Below are 25,467 nucleotides of genomic sequence, written 5' to 3'. Positions count from 1 at the left end.
AAATCTGTTAATGTCTTATAACCACAGGTGCTTTCTAGAATGTATGTCATAGTCAATTTGTGTGTATGTATTTAACTGCATGTTTACGCTAAGACTTTTCAGTGTATTGCTATTAATGGAGGTTTCAAGGCCATTTATTCCTTTTTGTCTAAGCATATGCATTGCTAATATATATTTGTTCTATTGCAAAACTCCAGGGAATGTTCACATGACATTTTTGAGGTGGAAAAAAAACCCCACAAGAAAAACAACTAAAATTGAAGAGCATGGAAAGCTAATTACAGATGGGTGAAATGGAGAGACTGTAAACTGCACCTCTTCAAACAATGAATACTTCAAAGTGTACATCACTCATTAGTTTTTCAAACATACTGTAGCATTTAATCTCTGCATGTCCTCCAAATACAGTTTAAGTCAAGTTTCTGGTGATTTACATTCCTGACAAACACAGCTGAAGGATGGGGAGAAGAGATAGATGGGTGAGATGGTCATATCTCAGGGGCTCGAGTGGCATGTTCCAGATTAAGATAGAGAAGAGGTGGGTTTCAAGGAACTGCAGGGAGGAGAGGGAGGAGGAAGGCAGTGTTTGAGGGAAAATAGGTGACTTTAAGGAACAAAAAGATCTTTTTGTTTTTCTGTAGTCTTGGTCTACAGAAGCAAAGTGTGCAAAACCCTAATTCCAGTCCTCACCAAGCAAACTCAACTATAACCTAGTGACTCAGTAGATTTCCTGGAGACTGTATAAGTATTCATCACAATATATGTACTTTTCATTACATAATTATTTCATTAACATATAAATGAGTTATTCTCTTATGATTCTACACAGTAATAACACAAGGGATTTGTAAGTATAAACAAAAAGGCTAATAACAGTGAACGATTTATTCTTCATGAATAATGCACTCTAACCTAGTAAAATAACACTCGGGATGTGTTCCTACAGCATTTTCTTTTATGGCTTCAGACAGTCAAATGTGAGTGACATAGGGGAATATGAATCTCAGTGCCTGATACCACTGAGTAACTCGGAGGTATTCTATGAAGAGAGATTGTTATAAATCTCATGGTCCTTTTAATGTTCTCAAATGTAATGTTCTAAATGTAAAGAGAACTGCTTGTTTCATTGTAGAATAAAGAGGTCTCACAAGAAGTCAAACTAGAATAAAACCATATCAAAAAAAGATATTATTTTGTTGCCTTTTCCTCTCCTGCCTTTCTAAGACAGTAACATTCTTTAGGCAAGATGAAGCGTTCCATTCTTTATTCTCTACTAATCTCACACTTCCAGCAGTTCTTCCATCCTTTCCTCAGCTTCCTTGTTCTCTCAGAGTAAAAATATGCTTGGTCTACCACAAAAAGGCAACTGTTACTCTGTCTGTCCAGCTGTCATCCCATCTATATTTTCTCTTAAATTTCTTCAGTTCCTGGAAATCTGAGGGTTTGTTTACAAAAGCACTTGGAATTCCTCCTCTTCCAGTTCTATGCTAAACTGGTTTGCCTCTCATCTTACTCAAATTGTCTGTGTTAATAACATTAATAATCTCTTATCAACAAAACTTGAAACAAGAATTCAAACATCTGCATTCTTGAGATTCAACCATAGTTAACACCTTTAACCTTGCCCATAGAGAAATTGTTCTCTTTCCTTTCTTTAGTCTCTCCATTCATATAGTCACAATTCCCAAAATGTACTCTTATATAGACCCTCATTATTCTCTTAATCTTTTTTCTTTTGAGGTGACAAACATCTCTAGTCTTGATACACTCATTTTCATTTTTACTCTAGCCATTATGTCAAGTTAATTTCATCTGCAAACAAAAAAATAAACTTCCAAGGTCTACACTAATGAAGATGTTACTTCCTGTAGCTATCCTTCAGTTTGCATTATCTATTTGCATATTTTCACTGTAGTTGTATCTACATGCATTGCTTTTTGCCAGAGAATTTTTAAATTTCTCTGGCACAGAGGATTACATTAAAAAGGCATGAGCCCCCTACAAGACATACACAAGTTTATAAAGTGGCTTTGCTGATGTCTAAAACAAAGAAGGAAACTCCAATCCTGAAGTTCAGCTTCTAAAATTTTGTCCTGCACTCATCATTCATGATTCAAGAGTTTGGAATATGGGAGACTTCAGTGATAGTTGGCTTCAGCATTCACTGAATACCAAACAAGTTACAAATGCTCTGAAGCCATCTTGAACATTGTACACTGAACAGTGGATTGCAAGTGTCTGGATGTGTCAAACATGTTCCAGAAAGTCTTCCCTCAAACAGCTGAGGACAATCACTGGGGAAGGATGTGGGAATGGGATTAGTTCTCAAAAAGATCACACCCTGAACCTACCTTGAAAATAAGAGGACTTGTCTAAGAAAGCATCTTCAGAAGGCTAGTTAGGACATGCTCCTGGCTATGACAGTATTGGGCCCTTGGGTTCTGGGAATCCCAGAAAGGTTAAAAGTGTAATGTAAATCACCTACCTAGTGAAGAAACTCACAAAGCACAGCTAGTTAAGCAAAAATATATACTTGAAAATGGGAAATCTGAATATGTATCAGGTTGAGTGTCATTTCCCTCACAGAAAAACATCTGCTTACATCCTTTCATAATGGAGCTATAGCAGCCTTGTCTGCTCTTCCACATAGAGCTGTCAGTGTTGCAAGACAGGAGACAACAGATTGTAAAAAAAAGTGTTTGTCACCAGTGTGGCTCTAACATGCATTTAACCCACAGTTGCCCCCATAAAATTTTTATTGCATAAGACTTAATTCTGCCAAACCACAAGAGTTGGATTCAGGAACATGTAATTACCAGGTAAGTAAATCTTTGTGAGGCAGGACACCAAAGAACATATAAGCTGCGCACTTCCATGACTCAATTTTCCCAAGGAATGGGGATCATGATGCTTCTGCCACCGCTTAAAAAGTCCAAGAAGGAAATGCAATTGATGGGAGCTTGATAACTTTTGGGGACAGGCTCATCTACACTGAGGGCAAAATGTCCTCATGAAATTCCCACCTGGACAGCAACCTTGCTTGAGGCTGCACTAATGTATAGACATTATGGTCTGAATTTAAAAAAGGGAGGTCATACAGATGCCAAAAGGGGTCATATAGGTGTCACTGCAGGAAGAAACTGGCCCACACATTAAAGGAGCTGAGGTTAGTTTTCAAAATTCAGATTGAATTCCCAGTTTCCCAAGGGACCATATTTCTTCACCCAGGCAAATTTCTGTATATATTTCAATCTGTCACACTTGTGTGGAAGGCTCACCTAAAGCTGCTCCAAAGCACAGGAAGTATATCTTGAATCCATACAGCCAATCTTACCAACAACTGCACCAGCAAAGCCAGGAAATTCTTATGCAGTTCAAAACTGTGCAGGCAGGAAGAGCTCACATGTGGGCCCCCTTGACAGTGAACATAGGGGTGACATTTTCAGGCTTCCTGTTCCTCAAAGAGCTTCACACAACCATACCACACACATTTTCACATGGAATTCAAGAACTTTAGTAGAATTCTCAATTCTTACTTTATACACAATTATGCTGTTTTTCACAAATAATTTATAGACACAGAATATTGTGCTGATATTCTCATGTGTGGATATTGACATTGCTGGGCACAAATGGGTGCTATTCCACAGTGCTGCCCAGCACATCCACATCAGAGGAAGTCTGAAGGACACATGGCACATTTAGCAGTTGTAGTTTCCACCTATTTATCCTGTCCACAGGCTGACTCTTTGTTAAGAAGAGATCTGCATGCACCCCATCCTCTTGCAACCTAGTTCTCCTCCAGAGAAAAACCCAAGCATATAAGCAGAGATGGAGCCACCATGGGCTTCTGGGGGACTACGAGAACACTATGGAGCACATCTAGCACAATAAATTACAAAGCAATGTCTACCAGTGTATACACAGTATTCTGTGTCTGTCTTTAGGCTTCACACACTTCTTTAACTTCTTTTAACTTCTTTCTCTTTCACTTCTTTAACTTTCTCTTCTTCTCTTTTTCTTCACAGGAAAAGCTCCCTGTTCAGCAGAGACTGATTCACCTACTCTTGTTACCTTCTGTGGAGTTTCACCCCCGGATTGGGATGACCCCAAAAGATGGAAAAGTCCCTCCTCCAACCCGTGCCTTTAAAGAAAGACTCAGTAGTCTTCTGTTGTCTGTTCTCAAGGTAGTTTATTGTTGGTTATCTAAAAGATTCTTCTCCCTGAACTGCTGTGGCCCGTTCAGCAGCTCAGACAAAGGCACTCTGCCCTCCCAGGGGGCTGGTGCCATCTTTTATATCATATATTACGTACTACATGTTTATACTTTTTCTCCAATACCTACTATCTATATTGAATGGTGACTTTCTACTCTAAACCAATCTGTGAGTGCCAACATCACCAAAGACATGGAGGCTAGGAAGGAGAAAGAAAGAGGACAGGGCACACCCAAGTCCCTCCATCTTAGATCTCCCGACCCCCATGTACAAAACTTGGACCCCTGCGTACAAGGCTTAAAACCCCCCTGTACAGCACTCAGAAATCCTACCCTTTACTTCATGACTATCTCTACTATGCTATCTAACTTGTGTGTGTGGCTTGTAATTCTTCATACAGAGTTAGTAACTTGCTCCATGGGCTAAGATCAAAACCCCATGTGTGTCTTTGGCTGCATGCCAGGGTCTCAGAGCCCCCTGCAAGCGGCTCTGGCCATCCAGGACACCCAGAGGAGAGTCCTGGGTTCCGACAACCTTCCTCTTGTTAACATACACAACTTTTCTTCAGTCTCATACAACAAAGTAACATTTTTGGCATTCTTCTGTCTTTTTTACTAAACATTTTAATTTTATTAGCATCTTTTTAATGGCATTATTAATGAAATCAAGAACTATGTTGCAGAAATCATCTTATTAGTTCTAAACATAGTCTCACGAATTCCCACTTTCATCAGATACGCTGCTCGTCACCCAAAATTCGTGCTAGCTCTGATAACTAAAGCTTTTTACTAAAGATTTTTATCAATATGGCAGTGTTCTACAGCTCCAACACCTTTTCAAGATCTGTATTATTAGCGAACTCAACTTTCTCTGTTGGACTGCAGCACATCTGTATTCTAAATCATAAAATTACGTTTGATGCATACCTTTGGTTGTATAAACTGGCAGAAAAGTGTGCCAAAGATCAGACTGACAAAATAAAAAATAGTCTTCATGAAGTACATAAAGCAACAACTAGGAAACTCTTTAATAAGAAAGGTCTCTCCAGCACTATTATAACTATGAGAAAACCCCTGCTACCAACAAAAATTAAGGATGCTTTTGCACCTAGATGGATATCAGCAGAGATACTTCTTGTGGGAAGTAGCAAGAGCTAATTCAAAAAAACACCTATTAAGTCAGCATTGATCTCTGAAGGAAAAATGAACTTGAAGTGCAATAAACTAAAAATTTTTGTCAACTTTGAATTTATTTTATGATTTATGCTGCTGACAGCACTGTAAACTGTGTGGGGAAAGAACAAAAACATGAGTTTTTAAAAAGTCACTAGGGACAAAACTGAAAATCTCACTATTAAAAGATTTTCAGCCCAGCACCTTTTGCTTCTCTTGCATTTTCTCCAACTACCCCAGCATGGATTGAATTGATATGTTTTGTGTAGTTACTGTGTGTTTGATGTGATGTGTTAAAAGCTGAAACACTGGAGATTTTCCATTATATTTATCATTTGTTCAGGAGGAAAAAAAAAACCAAACAAATCCTGAATGCTTTCTCTTTGAACAATTAGATAAAAGCTTTATAATGTATTTTCAACCAAGAAGGCTATCTCACTTTTTCTAATGGTGGGGGAACTTAAAACAGAAATTAAAGATACAAATTGGTTATAAAGAAGCAGAAAGGAATTAGCTTTGGATTTTATCAAAAGAGAAACCCTTGAAATCCCATTCTTTTCTAAATAAAGATGATATGAAATGTGCTTAATTGATAGACTTGTGGAATAATTCATACAAGGAAAAGATAAAAATTAATGTGGCATTATTTTCCATTTAAGGGATTCAAAAAGATGGTGAAAATGTAGAAGTTCTATATTGCTCCTTGGAAGCATAACTGTAAGGAAAGAATAGGCAAGACTCTACATGATACTCCAGACAGACATATGCTGCAAAACACAGAGGTTTAAATCCTTATTATATTTATGAAAACAATTCATAAGTAATAATAAAATCTTTTCACCACAGTAAACTGACCCAGCAAACAAGCAAACCTCTCCAATTTTCTTACTAATTTAATTTATTTAAAGCTTCTGAGATTTGAATATGAAATAATTTATCCCCCAGTACATCTCAGATACTCAGGTTCTGTGTGCAACATCAAATGGGCAAACATAATGAATCCTGGTAAAGCTAACTATGCAGAAGCTGGGAGCTGCTGGGCTTCACAGGTTTTTAGTTGTTAGGAACTTGGACCTGTGGAGCCCATTTAACTTCTCTGCAAGTGTTTATACATCAACGCCAAAATGAGCATAGGGTGCAAGACTTTGCAATAGGACTAACTAAAGAAATACTAAGCATTTTATATACATTTAAAATAAACATTAAAATATGTTTACAATTTGAATTCAGTAACAGCTGAATTGAGACCCCTCAATTGAAAGATGATGCCATTGGCATCATTCACTTGAAAGATGATGCCATGGGCAAGGGAAAAACCAAATTATGAGGGGAACAGACTTTGGGAATATTGGTAGTGATTAATTATGAACTGGTATCAATATCATCCACAGAGAGTATCAAGAATTTCCAACAGCAGACAATCCATGTCAGTGCTCCCTAGCTTTTTTAAAGCTAATAATAAAATATCTTAGACCTCCTGAAAATGGGTATCAAAGGCCTCCTGGAAAGGGTATCAAATGGCAGATGAATAGAAAAAACATTTCCCCTTAATTGCAAGTTATGAGAGCAAGAATTATGAAAACATATGTTCAAGAAGAGAGTAGTGGGATTCTTGAGGCTTATTAACTAATTTTTTTTTTTTTAATTAAAGCAGTGAATGAATGACTAACAAATGTTATTGGAGTATTTTGACTGTGGCTGGTTTGATGGCTGATGTTCTAGCATGTACTGACAGGACATATTGCTACATACTGGTGTATGACAAACACACAACATGCAAACTAGCTTTGACTACTGCTATGTTGTTTTTTTTTTCCCTACGTATCACAAACGCCTCAAGAGTCCACTGCTGTAAAGAGAAGAGACTTGCCCTACAATTAACTGAGCAGGCTAGCAAAATTGAACATTGCCAATGAAATTTACCTGAAAATATGGTAATATTGTGCCTTTTGCTAGGTTAGACCAGTGCAGAGCCCAAACAAAACAAATGGAGAGCCGGTTCAAAACCTGGGGTCTCTGAGAGAAAAACTGACAAGTTTGAATGACTTTAACTTTAGTACATTTTAAATTTCCTAACTCAGTTAAGAAATCAGCAGTATAGAACTGGTACATGAAAAGTCAGGAGAATAATTTGGTCAGTCTGTAGAGATAAAACAATTCAGTAAAGAGATTGTGTCAAAGGACGGATAAATAAATATATTACTATGAAGATAAGTGGCTAAATGTGACACTTTAGTCACTTTTCAAACACTGATGCATGACTATGCACAGCAGCTTTCAAAGCACCTGGTTTGACACCCAGAGCACCCGGGACATACTCTTTGGCCTGTCTGAGCTGTGGCATAGGCTTATGGGAAGAGAAGGATGGACACAAGGAGAGCCACAAGTACTGCTGCGGCATGGGCATGCACTGACCATGTTTCCTCCATAGCTGCATGGAGCTAGAGATGAAGTCAAGAATTACTTTTCCACACAAAAATGCAACAGGGAACATACACCAATGTTATTTTGGAAATGCAAACATTACTAGAGTAGATAGTTCTCTCTGCAGCTCGTTTTTCTGTTATGGAAATGAAGCTCCATAGACAACAGAGTGGTGGGTCCCTAAGCAGCCCTAGATGGCCACTAACTGCTTACATAATCTTGGAAAATCACACCCCTTCCCTGTGCTTTTGTGTCTCCTTGAATGTCTTGCCTGTCTGGAATGGCAAGTTTTAACATGATTGAAGTAGAGAGTGATTATCTCTTGATCTATGTGTGTAATATTAGAGTTCTATGCTGGAGTTCCCAAAATTCTCAGCCAGGGCCACTAGGTGCTGCTGTAATATGAGTAATTAAAATAATAACTATTATTAAGGAAATTGTGTGTATTCTTTCTATGGACTGTTTCAAAAAGTCTGAAAGTCAGAGAAAAAACTTATTCTAAACCTGCACATTTTTTGAACAATAAGAACCAAAAGACCCCATTATTCACTTCACTTGTACTCAAAAATTTTCCCCTTCCCTTTTGATGCTTTGCAGAAAAAAGCTGCCAACACCTTCCACCTTTAAAATGCGCTGAAAAAATCCACTTTTTTTCTGTTTCATTTCCATTTTAAACCAAATTTCAGCAGTTTACTATTATGCAAGTTCAACCAAATCACTATACCCCAAAATCCTTGCCAGCTACACAATTATGAAGCTAATTTATATATTATTTGAATGTGAACAGAAAGGCAAAGACCTCAGCATGGGAGAACATGACTTGGATTGCAAATGATTCAATAGATGCATGGTGATTTTACTGAGGCTCAGATTTTGTGTCTGTCACTTTCACAGTATTTTAAGGAGGTTTCATCTTATTAAATGCAGTTGACTAGCCACAAACACAGTAAAAGATTAATAGGACTCCATATGAATCACAGTCACTAAATGCTTCTTGTCTGAGAGTATTAAAAAGTCTTTAGACAGCTGCCAGCTATAGCTCAGAGAGCTATATGACTAAAGTGCTATTTCTGAAAGCCTTGGAGTCAGTTCATCAAACTGGACTTCACAGTGGACAATCCAAAAGGCTATTCATATTTTAAAAATAATTTGGCAAGTGTTGTTTATCAAACCAGTTTTCCAGACACAAAGACTCCACTTAATAATTTACTCTTGGATTCACTGTCCTTAAAATGAAGCTAAATGAAACTATTTGGATCCACAGAAGAACAGGTCTGGTAAGGCAATTCTGGATTAATTAGAAGTGATGAAGTTTTGCTGCCAGGTTATCTCAAGATCCAAAGTTAGCACAGAAACAAAGTAAAAACATTAAGCATGTGGGGAAAATAAGTATCAGGAACCTGTATGACAATTAGGACTTTATGGTAAAAATGGGACAGATTATTCATATTTTATATAAATCCTTATTAAAAAGCATTTTAGGAAGGTGGAGTGGTGCCAACACAAACTAAAAATATATTTTATTCTTACCATTTGAGACTGGCTCCGTGGACAGCCATTGATATCTTCAACCTTTTCATTTGCTAAACAAAAACAGTGAGGGGGAAAAGCAAAAGTAAACAATGAGATATAAGTTTCCTTTCCAACCCCTGGTCAAAAAATTAAAAAAAAAAGAAAAGAATAAAACTCAAACCCAAAAACCTAAAAATCAAAACAGAAAAAAAAAACCCTGAAGAAAAGCAGAAAAGGCACAGCAATAAAATGCAGAGGGTTTTGTTGACAGAGAGCTCTTTTCTAAGTAAAGCTCAGTCGTACAGTAACAACACTCTTGTTAGCAGCAGTTGCTTCCATATGCCAAATCATGCAAAGGGGGAAGTGCGAAGGAGGTCGCTGCTAATTCTTCAGCCCCTGCAAAATAACTGCTGACATGAAATCTTCCACAATTGTCTTTGCAGGGTCAGGATACAGTTTCAAGGCATCCCAGAAAGTATGAGCCACTCCAGCTAACAAAATGCACACATGGGAGACATATGGTTTAATGGAGCATTCATTTCTGACAATTCAAAGTGTGTAAGATACAGTTCTGGCCATTTAAAGTATGGTTAAACAGCAACTTCCAAACATGCTCACATAAACATATTTTTTAATTAAGACAAGGATGAACCACACAAATATCAGAGACATATGGACCCAGTCAAATTGTATTATTCAGGGTTCATCTTATTGTTAAATACATTCAACTTGAATTATATATTCCCCCACGCGAGGAGTCAGCTCGCAGTGCTTCCCTCAGCCCTGGGCTTACCGATGATCTGGATGATTTCTGCTAGCAGAACTCCATCTGCAATGTCCTGTTGCAAATCCTTGATCAACCGCTTGTGGCCAGATTTTGCTAGGTAGTGGTTAGCCCAGTCAGTGTAAATCTGCAGAGCAGAGAGGGAGGGCAAGGGAAAGAAGGGGAAGAGAGGAAAAAAGACAATAAAAAGTCTTAAAACAAATGTTGGCTTACATAGCAGAACTATTCTGGAACACATTCCCATTTAAGAAGTCAGCACCAAGGGAAACAATTTTAATGTGTTTTTTTGACTTTCCTTTTTTTTTTCCTCCCTAACGGTCATGCCCCTCCCCCTGCCATCCTCTGTTTTATTTTAGCTTCAAATGATTCAGGCTGTTTCATGAGGGTTCAAACTTGCTGTGACCAAGCAAAATTCCCCTTATGACTGTAAAGGAAACTCCTGTCATAAATCAATCACATCTACCGACATTCCACCTCCCACCACGTTTCTACCTCCACACATGCCCCGCCAACAACATTCATACTCTGGGGCTGCCAAAGAGAAAGTGATAGAAGAGACATGTGCCTGTGTTTGAGTAAGGATTAATTGGGTTGTCACTGGTGTTCCTGCGCCTGGTGATGCCTCTGTAACACTTTATGCAGTAATCACTGTGTCCCACTGCCCAGGGACAGGTCATTTACCCCTTGCCTACAGTTCAAAGTGCTCTAATGTGCACAGAGGAGACTGGAACACCAGATGCACAGTAGTCGTATCACTGGAATTAGAGCACATATATTCTGGAGATGTGCTGTGCCCTTTCTTTGGCTAAAGAGGAGGGAAAAACAGAGAGACTGAGCAGCACCGGATACTCAGCAACTGGCAGCAGAAAAAGGGCAGTTGTAAACAAAAGGTTGAAAAGGACCAGCTGAATTACGTCCTGCAAAATAAGGGAGGAGAGGGGCATGAGGAGAGAGGTTGGAGGCATTTCATAAGGTGTGTATGTACACAGAGCATTTGGTGACACCTACAGCACACACACAAGCAGAACCAGGCTGAGTTAGGGTGGGAAGAGAGGGACACCTTCCCCTCTACACTGAAGGAGGAGCGCACCCCAAGAGCTTCTCACACCTTACTGGAGTGTCCCATCATGCAGAGGGAGCTCATAAAAGTGGAGGTTGGCAGGGGGTGTCACACAACAGGAGGGTATCTGTGGCCTTTGGCAGCCAGCCCTGGCTCCCTTTTGCAGGGTGTCTGTGACCTCTTTCCTCACTCCAGAAAACAGGACTTGTACAGAACTTCCCAAGCCTCCCACTGCTGTGGGATGATAACACTAAGAGAAAGCACGTACGTATGATAGCACCACCATATGAGTAAATGTAATAACCAATAGTCTTCCTCTGCTGAGAATATTGTTTGAAAATGTTGAAACTGCACCTTTTTCATAAAAAAAATAAAATATAAGCTTTCTTTATAAACATCCTTTTATTTAACCTCATAGACCCTTGGGAGAAGAAGGGGTCAGAATCCCATTTTGTGAAGAGAAAAACAGAGGCCAAAGCCATTAACAATTTGCTTATTTCATCAAGGAAATCTGTGGCAGAGCCAGGGTGGGAAAACAGATACAATTCCCAGTCCAGAGCCTAACCCAGAGAACCATTATCTGCTTTCCACCCCACAAAAGTACCACCACTTAGTCCATGCTCACATTCTAAGAACTTGTTTGCTACCTGAGTACCTTTGCCACAGATTTTCTCCCTCTTTATTAAAAGAGAGAAAAATAGAATTTGGTTGGTCTACTCTATTTATTCCCATATTCTTGCAGGTAGATCACCCGTTGATTTGTCATAGCCTTCTTGACAGCTTTAGAACTTTAAATATCTCCACAGAATTAAACTGTGGAAGTGCATTCAGCTCTCCTGTAGTCACAGGATGCTGCTGTTGAATGAGACCCTTAATCTCCCTGCTACACCCAGAAGTCCACTTGAATCTCCTGTGCTTTCACTGACTGAAATCAGTGTTTTCACTGATTGATATTTTTTCTCTATTACAGCTGAGTAACATAAAAGACTCCATTAAATGTTTGGGTTTTTTTAAAGCAAATGTAGCTAAGAAAGTGTTTCTTCAGTCATATAATCATATGGAGTGAATGTGGGGTCTCTATAAAGACTGTATGAACATATATTTAAAATAATATGAAACCATGATGATAAAAGACACATACCACACCCATAGCATCATATATTCCCTACTACTAGTATTTCAACTTCAGTCATACTTTTAGAGTAATGTTTTAAAAATACTCTCTATTAATATAAGCAGAACTATTTTCTGTATTCCAATGAAACTGATCCACTGGAACATACAAAATTTAATACCACTAGTATTATTATAGGTTAGTTTCATATTACAAATAAAAATACCAGTCATTTCCTTTTTCATTTGTCACACCCTCACATAATTGGGTGTATCAGTCCTAATTCTGACTACAATTTGAACTATCTTCCCACTAAGCAGACAAGGAAATTTCAATATAGCAGCTGCTTTGCAAGTGTCTAGTATTCAAAGAATGGACTTCACTGATCCATCCACCGACTTCTTAATTTTCTTTTTTCATTAATTTAAAAGTGATAAGCATAAAGAATGCAAACAGCATTTTGTAAGCAAAGGCTGATTATCCACATAATACCAAAATTTTTCTGATAGTCAGCATTTAATAGTCATGCAATGCAATGGTAAAAAACAGTACTGGGAGGAGCCTGTGTTAAAAGAGGAGATTTTTCACTTCAGATGTATTATTAAAAAAATCAAGAAGGCAGAGATTTATTGATGGAGACAATATAGCAAACCAAGACCCAGTTGGCACTGGAATGCCACACTTTATCTCCTCTCTTTCTGTAGGAAATAGCACTTGCTTCTGTTTCCACCCCCTTCCTGTAAGATGCCTTTCTCATTCATCTCATTCTTTTGGGGACCCAGCTGGTCAGGAGGCTTGTAAAAAATGAAAAGCATGAAGAGAGACACATGAAATTATAAGAATGTACACATGCCCCTATAATCTTTTTACACTAAATTCCCTCATGTAAAAGTAATAAGAAATAGAGACTCCCCTTCACAGTTTTCAAGTATCAATGCACCTCATAAGTTTATCTTTAAATCCTTGGAAAAATATAAAGCTCCAGCGTGCTTCATCATTCACACTACTCAGTTCTCACGGGGGAAAACTCAGAACAGAAGATCAAAAATCAGTAACTTCATGAAAGTTTCCTTTTTATGAGTGCTCCCCTTCCACAGGGTGCAGAGCAGCTCTAAGGAGTAGCTGGGCATGCTCTCCCTCTTGTCAGAGCTAGCAACAGGTCACGACATCTTGCATTAATTGTGCAGCAATCCTTCCCCAAAATCCTCTTATCTTAGATTTTTCTATAACGAGGCTGTTTCAGAGAGAAACACAGGCATGAGTGTTTGTTAGCTGTTGCAACACTTCCTCCCCTCTCCGCTGCTCCCGTAACCCGGCTCTACAGCCGCTCACTGGGCCGGGCTGCGGACTTACTCATTTCCTGCCCGGGCTTCCTCTCCTACCGCCCTGCTCTGCCGGCACGGCTGACCGGGGACACTCCAGCACCAGCCGGCAGCAGAGGGGACAGCAGCCGCTGCTACCTGGGACAGCCGACATCACAGGGGACAGTCACTGCTACCTGTGACAGCCGGCAGCAGAGGGGACAGCAGCCGCTGCTACCTGGGACAGCCGGCAACGCCGGGGACAGTCACTGTTACCTGTGACAGCCGGCAGCACAGGGGACAGCCGCTGTTACCTGTGACAGCCGGCAGCACAGGGGACAGCCGCTGTTACTTGTGACAGCCGGCAGCAGAGGGGACAGTCACGGTTACCTGTGACAGCCGGCAGCACAGGGGACAGCCGCTGTTACCTGTGACAGCCGGCAGCACAGGGGACAGCCGCTGTTACTTGTGACAGCCGGCAGCAGAGGGGACAGTCACGGTTACCTGTGACAGCCGGCAGCACAGGGGACAGCCGCTGTTCTGTGCCGGGCGGAGCACCGGTCTCAGGAGCACGCTACCGGAGCAGACCTGATCCTCCTGTGTTTGTGCGGCCCCAGCCCCTCGCCAAAGGCCGGTGATTCAACTGCTCACACCACAAACGGGATCCAGCAGGGCAGCCCGAGCCCTGGCACAGGCTGCTCATGCTAATGACGGTTTCCCCCGGCATTCCTCAGCTGCTCGTCATGCTCCCCTTCAACAGAGCAGAGGAAATAAACCCTGATACCCAAATATAGTTATGAACTTCACCTCGATACTTCACATGTAGCTACAAGGAGCACAGTAGAGCTGCTTGGCAGGATCCGTAATGAAGCAAAACACTTTGTAATGCGGTAGCTTAATGAAGTGAGAAAGGGAGAGGAGCTCACAGGTTACTGCCTTTTTAGAAAATGTTTAATCATGAACCATGTAATTTACATCAGGCAGTGATATAAAGCATCCTCTTTAGTACAGAAATGTTACCGCCCACGATTGAGGCCAAGTGGGAAATGTCAGATGGGTTTCAGAAGTGCAGTCAGCCTAATGCAATAATAATGCATGACACTTCGTCAGTGTCTCTCACTAGATCAGCTCAGCATGCTTTCCAGGCATAAATGAGATCACTCCTTCTATTTATTATTTCTATAGATGTGAGGAAACTGAGGCATAGAGGCTGCTTTTTGATGTGGCTTACTCAAGGGCAAACAGCTGGGACTACATCCCAGATATTCTGAGTTGAAAATAATTTCAGCTGTGAGCTTTTATAACAGGTACTTTTAGGAAAATGCTTGCTGGGAAAATGCATATTCCAAGAATTTGGATGCTTCCTGAATTTTTTGTTTGTTTGCTACAGAATATAGAATCTCAGCTCTTGAAATGGTCCCCTGTTGCTATCAAGAAGATGGCTTTCCATGTGCCTCTGTCACTCCCTTATGTGCCAGTGCTGCTGCTCAGGGAGAACAGCGCTTGCTGCCAATTGAGGTACAGTAAGACCTTGACAGACTTCCATGCCATTTAGGAGCATAGGTTAATTTTCAAAAATATTTAAATATTTTCCCACTAAATGAAAAAGGTATGTGGAATGAACAGGCAGAATCCAGCTCTCATCACTTGTCCTTTAAAATGTTCTGCAGGAGACAATTGTATCCCCATTCATCAGCATGGCAGACTTGAAATGCTGTCCTCCAGTGCTCACTATCATAAGCACCTTTGGGGGTGGGGAGGCTTTTTAACAACTCAATTTCCCAAAAGAAATCTGTAGGCAAGAGCAAGCTGCTCACACATTTTTCTTTAGTGTTTATTTTGTGGCAAATAACAGTTGGACAAATGGAAGGAAAATTTATCTATTAAAAAAAAAAAAAAAAAAGCTGCTAGCAGTATACCTGGGTTGCAATATTTCATAGCAATGCACAATGCTGCTTCTCAGCAGAGCAGAGAGAGTCTGTCCTTTATTCTGTTTGGATCATAACAGTACATTTCATATTTTTTTTTCTTTATGAAAAATAGAGTAAAGGAAAATGAAACTATTAAGTAGCCCCAAGACTAGAATATTAACAGTCAGCCAAAATGAAAATATGGCACTGTTAACTTTATAAAAGGGTTATGTGACTTCTAGTGTAATGCTTTCACTCTACTTAAAATGTTGCCATTTGAAACAACTGATAGTTGATAGCACTTAGAACTTTTCACCCATGGACATTTTTTCAAATTGCTTGAAAAAGAAGAGATTGATGAGTTGTTTCTGTTGTTGCCCAGTATGTTACCAAATGGGCTGTAAATGCCATGTATCTATTTCCTGGGAGGTTGTGCAGTGTGTGGCCTACCCTGGATGCTGAATACCCAACAGCGCCTGAGTAACAGTCCCAGAGTCCCTGTGAAGAGGATTTGCCAGAGGAGAGGGCATGACCACAACTTTATTTCAACTTAGCTATTCTTGGCTAATAAATTGTGGGTAGCAAAGCATGTGCTAGAGTGTCCCTGAAGCAGTTTGTATTTATAAAGAGAAGCCGGGCAACACATTGTTTAGGGTAAGATTAGGGTGAGAGAGATGCCTTTCTCCTTCCCACTGCCTATACATTAAGGAAATCTCAGCTGGAAGGCAGGATCTGACCTTTTAAATATTTTCTTATTGAAGGTTATGCCTCTGAGATGCAGAAGAATAATTTATTTGTTTCAGTCCTCCACTTAGCAAGTAAAAAGACTAACTTTGAAAACAATGGTTCACATTTAGACTGCCATAAGAGACAGATCAACCATTCAATTTATGTCTTGATTTAATTGGCTATAGAAAATACTCCGCAATTCATTTGCTATGAAGTAAATCTAGGGTCTGGGGGTGGCACTTTTTGTAACATTAAGCAAATTACACGAGAAAGAAAAATATTTACACAATTTAAAATATATAGCCAGAAAATGAAACTAGAATGACTTAATTTATAGGCAAGATGGAAGCCAATGCACTTTATTTAACAAAATGAAATGAGTATTAAATGACATTCCACCAACCGTGTTTCTGAATCCTACTGAGCAAATGAGAACAATTATGAGTTAAGGAATAGAAACCACTTAGAGGGATCCATGCCAATTAAACAAAATGTCAGAATCCCTGTAGTACAATTCTATTTTGTAAATAGCAGCATGTATCCATCAACAGTACTCAGCAGTTTACAGATAAAAACACAATTAAACAAAACTCCACTAATCCCAGCTAAGAAAATTAGTAGAAACAATACTCTTCAACAATCGCTGGCAAGCTTTTGATGACTTACCCAACTTTAAGGGGGCTGTTTTCTATTTCCAAGTTCCACTTGCAGTTTGTGATCAAGTCACTGAAGTAACATTAGTACTGGCTTACTGTGCTCCCTTTCTACTCATTTCTTCCCAAATCGCAACTCAGAATTTATTTAACACATATGTATGAGGCCAATATTTACCAATGGCACAGGAGCAATACTTTCTGTGCCAGATGTAAGGTAACAGTATAAGCTTCTTTGAATGTGTATTTGTGTGTGTGTGTGTAAGGTTCACTGAGTAATTTGTATATTTGCCCAGATAAAAATCCAACACTTTATAGAATAAATTCAGTTGTTCATACTTTGAAAAGAATCCTACTGATTTGCTTTACAGTTTAATCATATTGTTTTCTTTACTGGCTTCAGTCTTGTGCAATAGCAATAAAATGCCACTGGAAGGAGCCAGATCTTCGTCCTGAAGCTGCAGGGACCCTGAACAGACAGCTGCTTTCTCTACAGGCTTGTGCTGAGGGGAAGTGGTACTTGTCAAGGGAGCAACAGCACCACAGTTATTAACACTGGCCTCGAGCTTCCTGAATTATCAGGAGACAATATTAAGTGCCACCCATACAAAGCAATCCTCCAAAGCAGTCGACCTTGAGACTTTCTGTTATAAATATGCCAAATATTTATTCATACAACTTTGGAACTATTTCTTAGATATAGATATGGATATAGATATGAATAGACACACACACACACACATATATATATATATATAGTATTTAAAGTGCATTTCAGCAATCATGTAGTGAATGTAAAATAAAATACTAGGCCTATTATTCAATGCAGCTTTTACATAAACATTGATTTAAACTAATATCTGGGATAGTTTTATTACAGTAAGGAAGACCATGATTACCCAGTGAGCATAAGTGGTACACCTAAAGGCACCACTAATAAGATGTCAACGTTTTAGTTCAGATAAGCAGTGTGATTCTAAAGGCAGTCTCCTATCACTTGGACTCTCTCAAAAATCCCCTTCACATAAAAAAAATAAAAATATGTGCTTCAAGAAAGCCATGCTTTAGTTTTCTTGGTATCCAGGATAACAGAAACGCCATTTGCGTGAGTCTCCAGTCTCATATATGTCTTGTCACTGCCAAGGTAAGTTTCAAGACCAGTCCTGCATTCACTTTATTAAAGAAACCCACAGTAAGCACAGTTAAATTTCCTGTAAAGGGAAAATTAACCCAATTTGAACAGGTTTCCTTTATGGCTCACCAGGAAAACACCACAGATGGACGGACAAGACTTCTACGATCTTAGTAGAAAGCATGAAATAATTTTGATTACAAAAACATTATTGCTTTGTTGGTTCTTTTTCTGATCACAAGCAAAAAGCCACTCTTGCTATAATACAGACCATTTCTGGGTTAACACCTACCTTTGCAAATCAGCAACGGGGCTCCTCACATGGAGCTGAGAAGATTCCACTGTGAAACTACTCCAGATTTTCCATCAAAGCTCATTTTAAGGATTTATAACTTGGACAGGGAGATTCTTTCCACACTGCAATTTGGCATTAAAGCACTTGGCCCAGGGATCAAAATAACCCTCTTTGCCAGCACTTCTTTTTATGTGTGGAAAGGCAAATTTCTGATATATAAAAATACAAAAATATTAAGACATACATTTGTTCTCTTATTGTGAGAAAACAGTAGCAAGTAAGGCCATAACCAACTAAATATAGAGTCCTCAGCACTTTTTGAGGCTCAGATAACTAATTTAAATTGTCTAGTTTCCTCTCATGTGGAAGAACAGTTTTACAAATCAATCTAAACAAAATACACTGCCTTCTGAGCTGCATATTTTATAACAAGATATTTTAATTCCTGGGTAATCGTTCTCTTTGCCTTGATGTTTAGAAGTTGTTTTTCACCAACTCTATGATTTTAATATCAATTATGATCTTGTACATATTCAGAACACCATTGAGGTGCAATAGGTAACACAATAATGTTGAGTAAGCTAATGATTGGAAGTGTTGTGATCTGAGACTCCTACTGTCATGAATCTCTGTTAAAACAGGCCTTGGTGGTGAATGTGAGAGTTGTAACGGTCAGGTGCACAACTGCTTTGCCTTTTGCTACCTATCTGAAGCTTAGGAAAATGAAATTGTGCTTACACAGATGACAGCCTATACTTACATCACTTCAGCTCAAGAAATGCAGTGTTTCAAAGACTTGAAAGACTGAAAATGCAGCTTGGTACAATAGGGATACCACTTCAGGACATTTCCTTTTTTTCCTTTGATCACCATTGAAAGCACTGCCCGTAACAAACACCTACTTATTCTGACTATAATAATACTTAAATTTGCAGTCATTCAGGGCAATTAATTTTATGTATGAAGTAAATTCCGTCAGTCAAGATTCTTAAACAATGAAGAGAAGGAAAAAATCTTAGCATAGTAACGACAAAGGAAGACTTTTCATCTCAATGTTCTAATCTTTCTCATTTCTTAATCAAAGATGTGTCTCATGTACACCTTCTGTAACACAACCAGATTTGGAAGGATCCTACTATGGAAAGAAAAAGGTTCTAGATTCCTACTAAAAATGTCCTTAATGCCCTTCCTTTCTATCATAAAAGGTGCCTAAATGCCTCTAGTGAATGCTTTGGCTACACATTGCATGAGGCAGTGTCACACAGAGGGAGGACCTTAGGGCAAGGCATGGGGGTTTTTGTTCACAGTTCAATCTTCAGTCTACTATGCATACATTCTACCAGATTTTTATTCTCCTACAGCCTTCTATAGGACCACAGCACCATCCAAAATAGCCCCAAAGATATATGATCCATGACTCAAAATTTTTCACCTATGATTTACCTCTGAAGACAATGAAACCTCCTTCTTTTGTGAGACAATATGGTGTTTTACTGTTTGAGGCTTGTTCTCTGGGTCCTCATGACTGACCATACACAGAGCCCTCTTTCTCAGGGGACTGCTTTCCACATCTGCAACTCTTCATTCACCGTCCTATATTTTCTTTTTAAATACACATTCTGGTGATACCATGTCTCTTGGATGACAGACTAGAAATGAAGGACTGACTAACTCACTTTAAAGGGCCACTGCCTGTAAATTTAATTAAATCCATATCTTCCACCTCCCACACATTCACCCCTTGGGACTAAAGGCTTCTGTAAAGGATTAGGAAGGGGATACTCTCACTGCAGCCACACCACTAAAGAGAAAATAATTCAAGATTTGGGAAGTCGTGAGCAGGAAGCAGATGAGGAAGAAAGGGACTCACTGAAAACACAAACAAATAACTCTGCTGGCTAGAGATTATAGCATTTATTTTGGACAGAGGCGATTGTGCTCCAGCCATTCCTTCCAAAAGCCTTTTTGTATTTTGTCCTACTAATGTAAGTAAGAAACGGAAATGATTCAGTAAAAGAAGCATCATGTCTCCTCAAATGATACCCTAATGCAGCTGCCTACCACCTTGTGTCCCATCCCACGTCAGGCTCAGCTGTTTTCTTGGGCACAGCACTGCACAGCACTAATGGCACCAGTAGCTCGCTCCTCAGGTAGCTCTGAGAAGGCTGGCATTCCAGGACAGCCCACACAGCTGTTCAATCATTTACAGGGATATAGAGTGTTACTTTGGGAACTTATGTTGACACCCCTCCATTTCATCTACTTTTTTCAACAAGAAAAATGGGGTTTTTTGGACCTTTTCCCATAAACCTCCCAACTCCATGATAATGTAAGAAAAAAGATAAATTACAAGTGTTAGTTTTGGTGGGGTTTTTTTTGTATTGTTTTGTTTTTTGGGGTTTTTTTTGTTAGGGTTTTTTTGGTTTTTTTTTGTTTTGTTTTGTTTTTTTTTTTTTTGTTTTGTTTTGTTTTTTTAAGGAAATACTTATTGCTGCTGAATAATAAATATTTCATTCTGAAATGCTGGGGAAATTATTTTTTCCCCAGCTCTAAATTTTGTTAAAGTAGGCAGGTGCTTATTTCACCTGCCCTTTAAGTAAACCTTGCTGGCAAAGTGCTTGACTTTGTGAAGCCAACGCAGCTTCTGAGCATTCTCAGAGGTACAATTTCATGTCTGCACAGATCCTTAATGTAAAAACCTGCAATGTCTATGGACAGAACATGAGCACTGCCAAAACGGACAGCTGCTGAGTGGGAGTTCTGAGGATGAGAGTGATGGATATAGACACCTAAAATGCAAGTGAGATAGGTCATAGGAACATAAATTCTTTGGGGGAGGAGGGAAGATCATATTTCAGGAATTACTGTACAAAGGATACCCTTTGTTAAAAGTCCAACCATTTTCTACATTATATAGTGCATAAATATGTAACAGAATAGCCCTTAAGTTTTTCCTCAAATTCTTATAATTTCTCTTGAAGGTCCCTGATAACAGAGGATTGCGGTTTTTTTAATAGCACTTGCTGAATATCTCTCATTTTGATGTAAAAGTAAGGACAAATGCTTTGGAGGAACTTACTGAGAACATAAAGAATCCTAATGCATTTTTTTTTACATTTGGGAACTCGGAGTGGAAAGTGAAGTTTGAAATTTTATGAAACTGGTATATCTCTCAAGTTGTTCAGTCCCACAGAGAGGCTTCTCAAACATTGCACCAGATGGCTTTGTTCTCACCTTCCCTGGACAGTTTAATGTTACTTCACTATCAGGAATAAAATCCCATACTTACACCAATGCTTCATTTTATGTTACTGTCATTATCTTGTTACAGGTTATAATGGTATTGGCATTATCTGCCTAATAATTATTGTTGAGTAACAGCAGTAAAACTCTTTTAGGTCTCAAGCTCTGATCTGGAGTCTGCTGAACTACTTAAGTTTCATCTGTGTCCCTTTGACCGAAAAAAGATGTTCCATACATTAAAGAAGAATGAAAGTGGGCAAATGGATTCTGTAGTCTGTGGTTTTAAAGTAAAAACATCCCATCTCAGCTAAATAGATTAAATGTACCTCACCATAATTTATCTTTATATATATATAATTATATAAAAATATTATATTATATACATATATAAATGTATTGTGTAGATAATTTATTATATTTGTTCAGCTTCTAATCCACAAAAGCATTCTCTTCTAAGCAACTGTGAAAAATAGGTGACTTTGTCAAACAAGCTTGCAGGATTTGAATCCCCAAGGAACACTCTATAATGAAAATACTGCAGTAAAAGATGTATTTTACCATAAAAATTATAAACTGTCTTGTATTGTAAGCCATTTAAAATATTGTACCCAAAAAATGGTATTTAAAATGCTCACAATGATATTCAGTGGTACAACACATTTCTGTAAATAATTATCTTAAGAACAATGTATTTCCATTAACTGTGTCAGCACACTCCAAATTCCAACCACACACCAGCCACAGTGATACACAGGGCACAGGACAGTTCTGCATAATCAGCTTTGAAATGATGCTCAACCAACAAACTGCCCAGACAGTGGGGAACCCATCTGAATGTACATGATGGGAAGCAAAGGTTATTTAAAAACAATAGCATCCCCATGTATTTGCATATTGTCCATTCTTTGCAAAACTAAATTTACGAGTTTATTGGGCATTCCAGTTTACATGAGAGGCTCACCCATGTCCTTCAGAGTAACTAGATAATTTTTTTTTTTGAAAAGCACAAACCATGAAATCTACAGTTGCATTTGGGTGGATTTACCCAAAAGACACAGGAAGAAAGCCAAGAATTGAGAAAATGTCTTAAATCCACAGGTAGATGGTATGGTAATTATCTAATTATTTTAGCTATATATATTTCAGTCACTGAATACACACTATGTAAGCAGAATTCATGAAGAATCTAACAACTAAATGAACAGCAAAGCCATGTGAAGAGAGGTAACAAAAATTAGGGAAGGCATAATGTTGAAGAAAAACTTGTAGAATTGTGCAAATCCTTAGCTATGTACAAACCCCTCTTAATGCTCTTCATGGGAACAGGCAGGGCAAACACCTCAAAGTAGCTCTGGCATGCTCAGTTTCTTATGTTGTTTTTTCAACTGACCAGATATCTGACTTTGGCACCTTTCCACAAAAAAAGTGAACCTTTTTTTTGTGGAAAGCTGTCAGAATCAGAATTTACAGGGAAACCCAAACACTTCTAAACAAACTTAATGTATTTATTCACTTGAAGTCAGGAGGCAGAGCAAAAGCTTAAAGCAACAAACAGGGGCTGGTTTTTTTTTTCCCATTGCCTGTTTTCAACGTTCCTTGAAAGCATTTATAAGTCGCTTGAGTCTGTTCTCTGTTCCTGGCCGCAAGGAATGGGTATCTATTCTCCTGTCACTGTGACTGTGGAGTTTTTAGAGAGCCATGACAGACACAACATGGCCTAGTCCATTCCCATTCCAAGCCTGCAATTGGGCTCCTTGAAGTAGAATTCTCTCTTAAACCCCAAAGCAGTTCATGTGGATTGAGGAGATGCAGGACATCTGTATCCACCTCTCCTGTGTAAGCTGATTGAAAGTGCTCCTTCCCTTTAAAACAGCAACCTTTCAAAAGTAGTGTTTATCCTATTTTTGTCTTTCTGTACCTACAAGCTCCTACTGATGCTTTTGATTTCTAGCACCATTATTTTTAAGCTTTAAGATGCCCTTTAATCTTACTCTCTACACTCATCTTTGGAAAGAGTAATTGCTCTCAGCCTGAAGAGGCCAAAGACAGAAAATCTTTCCATATAATTACTTCTCCTGTTTTTGCATGAAAGATCCTTTTTGCCATCACTTCTTGTTATACTCTTGACAAACCTTGTATATTATTCTACCTTGAATCCAGAACCTGAGTGGCTGTCAAAATCTTTGATAGTGTCAAAACATTTTCCTGTAGAACCATTTTATCTTCTGTAAAGCAATATAAACTGACTTACAGAAAGCATTTTTTTTTTCAACTACTTTTCACAGACACCTTAAAAACAGCCCACTGGTTCATGTAGGTCTGCTGTATGTTGTGTTGTAAATCTTAAAAAGAGGGAGGGAATATTTCACACATCAAATATTGAGAACTAAGGAGGGAAACAACTAGGAAAGAAGGTATCCTTTCAGAAAATATTCTTATATCATATTTTTCATTACTGCTTTTTCCCTTAAGAGAACAGGTTGATATGTTTTAAGTTGTCTCCATGAAGTTATATCTAAATTAAGAGATAAGGTATATTTGTAAGAGACAGCTAGGCATGGAGTTTTGCTAGGAGCAAAGGCAATTGGGAAGTTTTCAGGGATTCAGATAAATTTGTCAGAATGACTTTGTGAAAATTGTTTTTGTTGAGATGATGTACAAAAAAAAAAATGAGCTGACTAGAAGAAGCAGAGACAAAACTCAGGGTCAGAAAAAATCACTGCAGAAGAAGAACCTCAAATCACAGAATAACTTGAATGGTATCAATGCGCAGAATAAGTAAACATTTCATGTTAAGATTGTTGCTAAAATAATCTTGGGATGTAGGCAAGGAGATTGGCCTGAATTATTTAGGTATTTTACCTCTTAAAAGAGAAAGTTGTTGTAAGTTCATGTAAAGTAGAAAATGGGATTTTAAAATTCCTCTTTTCTTCCTTCAGCCAGGAATAACCTACTAAAATCTGAAATTTTTTACTAGCTATTCCAGACAAAGGGTTAGGAATGTGCTTCAGTAAATCTGTTTACTAGCAGGACACCCAATGTCATGACATTCAGTACAGGCAAGATCCTCACTTCCCTCAAGAACATCCAACTGCAGCATATACTGATGCAAAAAATAAATAACATTCCTCTCCTCACAAAGGAGTTAAAACACATTCATCTGTTTTCAGCTGAATCTTTTATTACAGTTTCTGGGGTTTGGCCATCCCCTACCTGTACCATAAGAAATTAGAAATATCTCCACTAAATGCAACATATAAACAGAAGAATTGTTGCATTTAGGGTAAGAAGTAGGGCCTGGAGCTAAACAAACAAACCAACCAACCACATCCCCACTTGGCACTGCTGAGCAAATTGAAGCGTTCATCACAGCTTATTGTAAGCTTATGGTACTAATGAGTATCTGATGCTCTGTTTCGTTTGCAGATATTTAGAAAGCTGCCTTGTTTCTATGCTGGATCACTTGCTTCACTAATGCCATTCAAAACTTTGTTCTGCCATAATCCTTTTTCATGTAGAATTAGGTGGAATGAACTGCTTTCTCTAACACTGTATTCTTTGACAGGCATCAAAAATCAGTTCAAGGCAGGCAGGAGAAGCCCAGCACTGCCAGAAGCACAGCAAAGCATGAGAAGGGAGCTCTTGGGACAGGGGGTGGCACTGAGAAAGTGGAATAGGATGGTCTGTAGAAAAAGTTCACAGCAGACACTCTTCCTCACAGTTTTAGTGAAATATTTGCTGATTTATATGGTGATTTCTACCAGAGCAAGACTGACCAGAGTACATTTGTTCTGTACTTGTTCCTGCAAAAGGATAGCAGGAATTTGCAAAGCAGGAGCTTATGGAGATGCAAGTATTCCAGGAGGGCCACACTCCTGGAATATGGATATGGATAAACACCTGTATCTCAGTGTCTCACTG

General features: G+C 38.8%; 1 protein-coding gene across 12 annotated transcripts in view; it reads right to left on the bottom strand.

The window, feature by feature from the left end:
• The window catches only part of NAV3 (neuron navigator 3), a 509,706-nt gene that overhangs the window by 172,921 nt on the left and 311,318 nt on the right, over window positions 1–25,467 (bottom strand). For all 12 annotated transcript variants that reach the window (XM_038153422.1, XM_038153423.1, XM_038153424.1 and 9 more), the window contains 2 exons: window positions 10,119–10,236; window positions 9,344–9,396 (listed from right to left, as the gene is read on the bottom strand). In XM_038153422.1, the coding sequence (XP_038009350.1) occupies window positions 9,344–9,396; window positions 10,119–10,236 (171 nt within the window). The remainder of the gene's footprint in view (window positions 1–9,343; window positions 9,397–10,118; window positions 10,237–25,467) is intronic.

Source organism: Motacilla alba, chromosome 1A (assembly GCF_015832195.1).
Source record: "Motacilla alba alba isolate MOTALB_02 chromosome 1A, Motacilla_alba_V1.0_pri, whole genome shotgun sequence".
In the NCBI taxonomy this organism is placed as follows: domain Eukaryota; kingdom Metazoa; phylum Chordata; class Aves; order Passeriformes; family Motacillidae; genus Motacilla; species Motacilla alba.
Note: the sequence above shows the minus strand (reverse complement) of the source record. Positions and strands in the feature narration are given on the sequence as shown.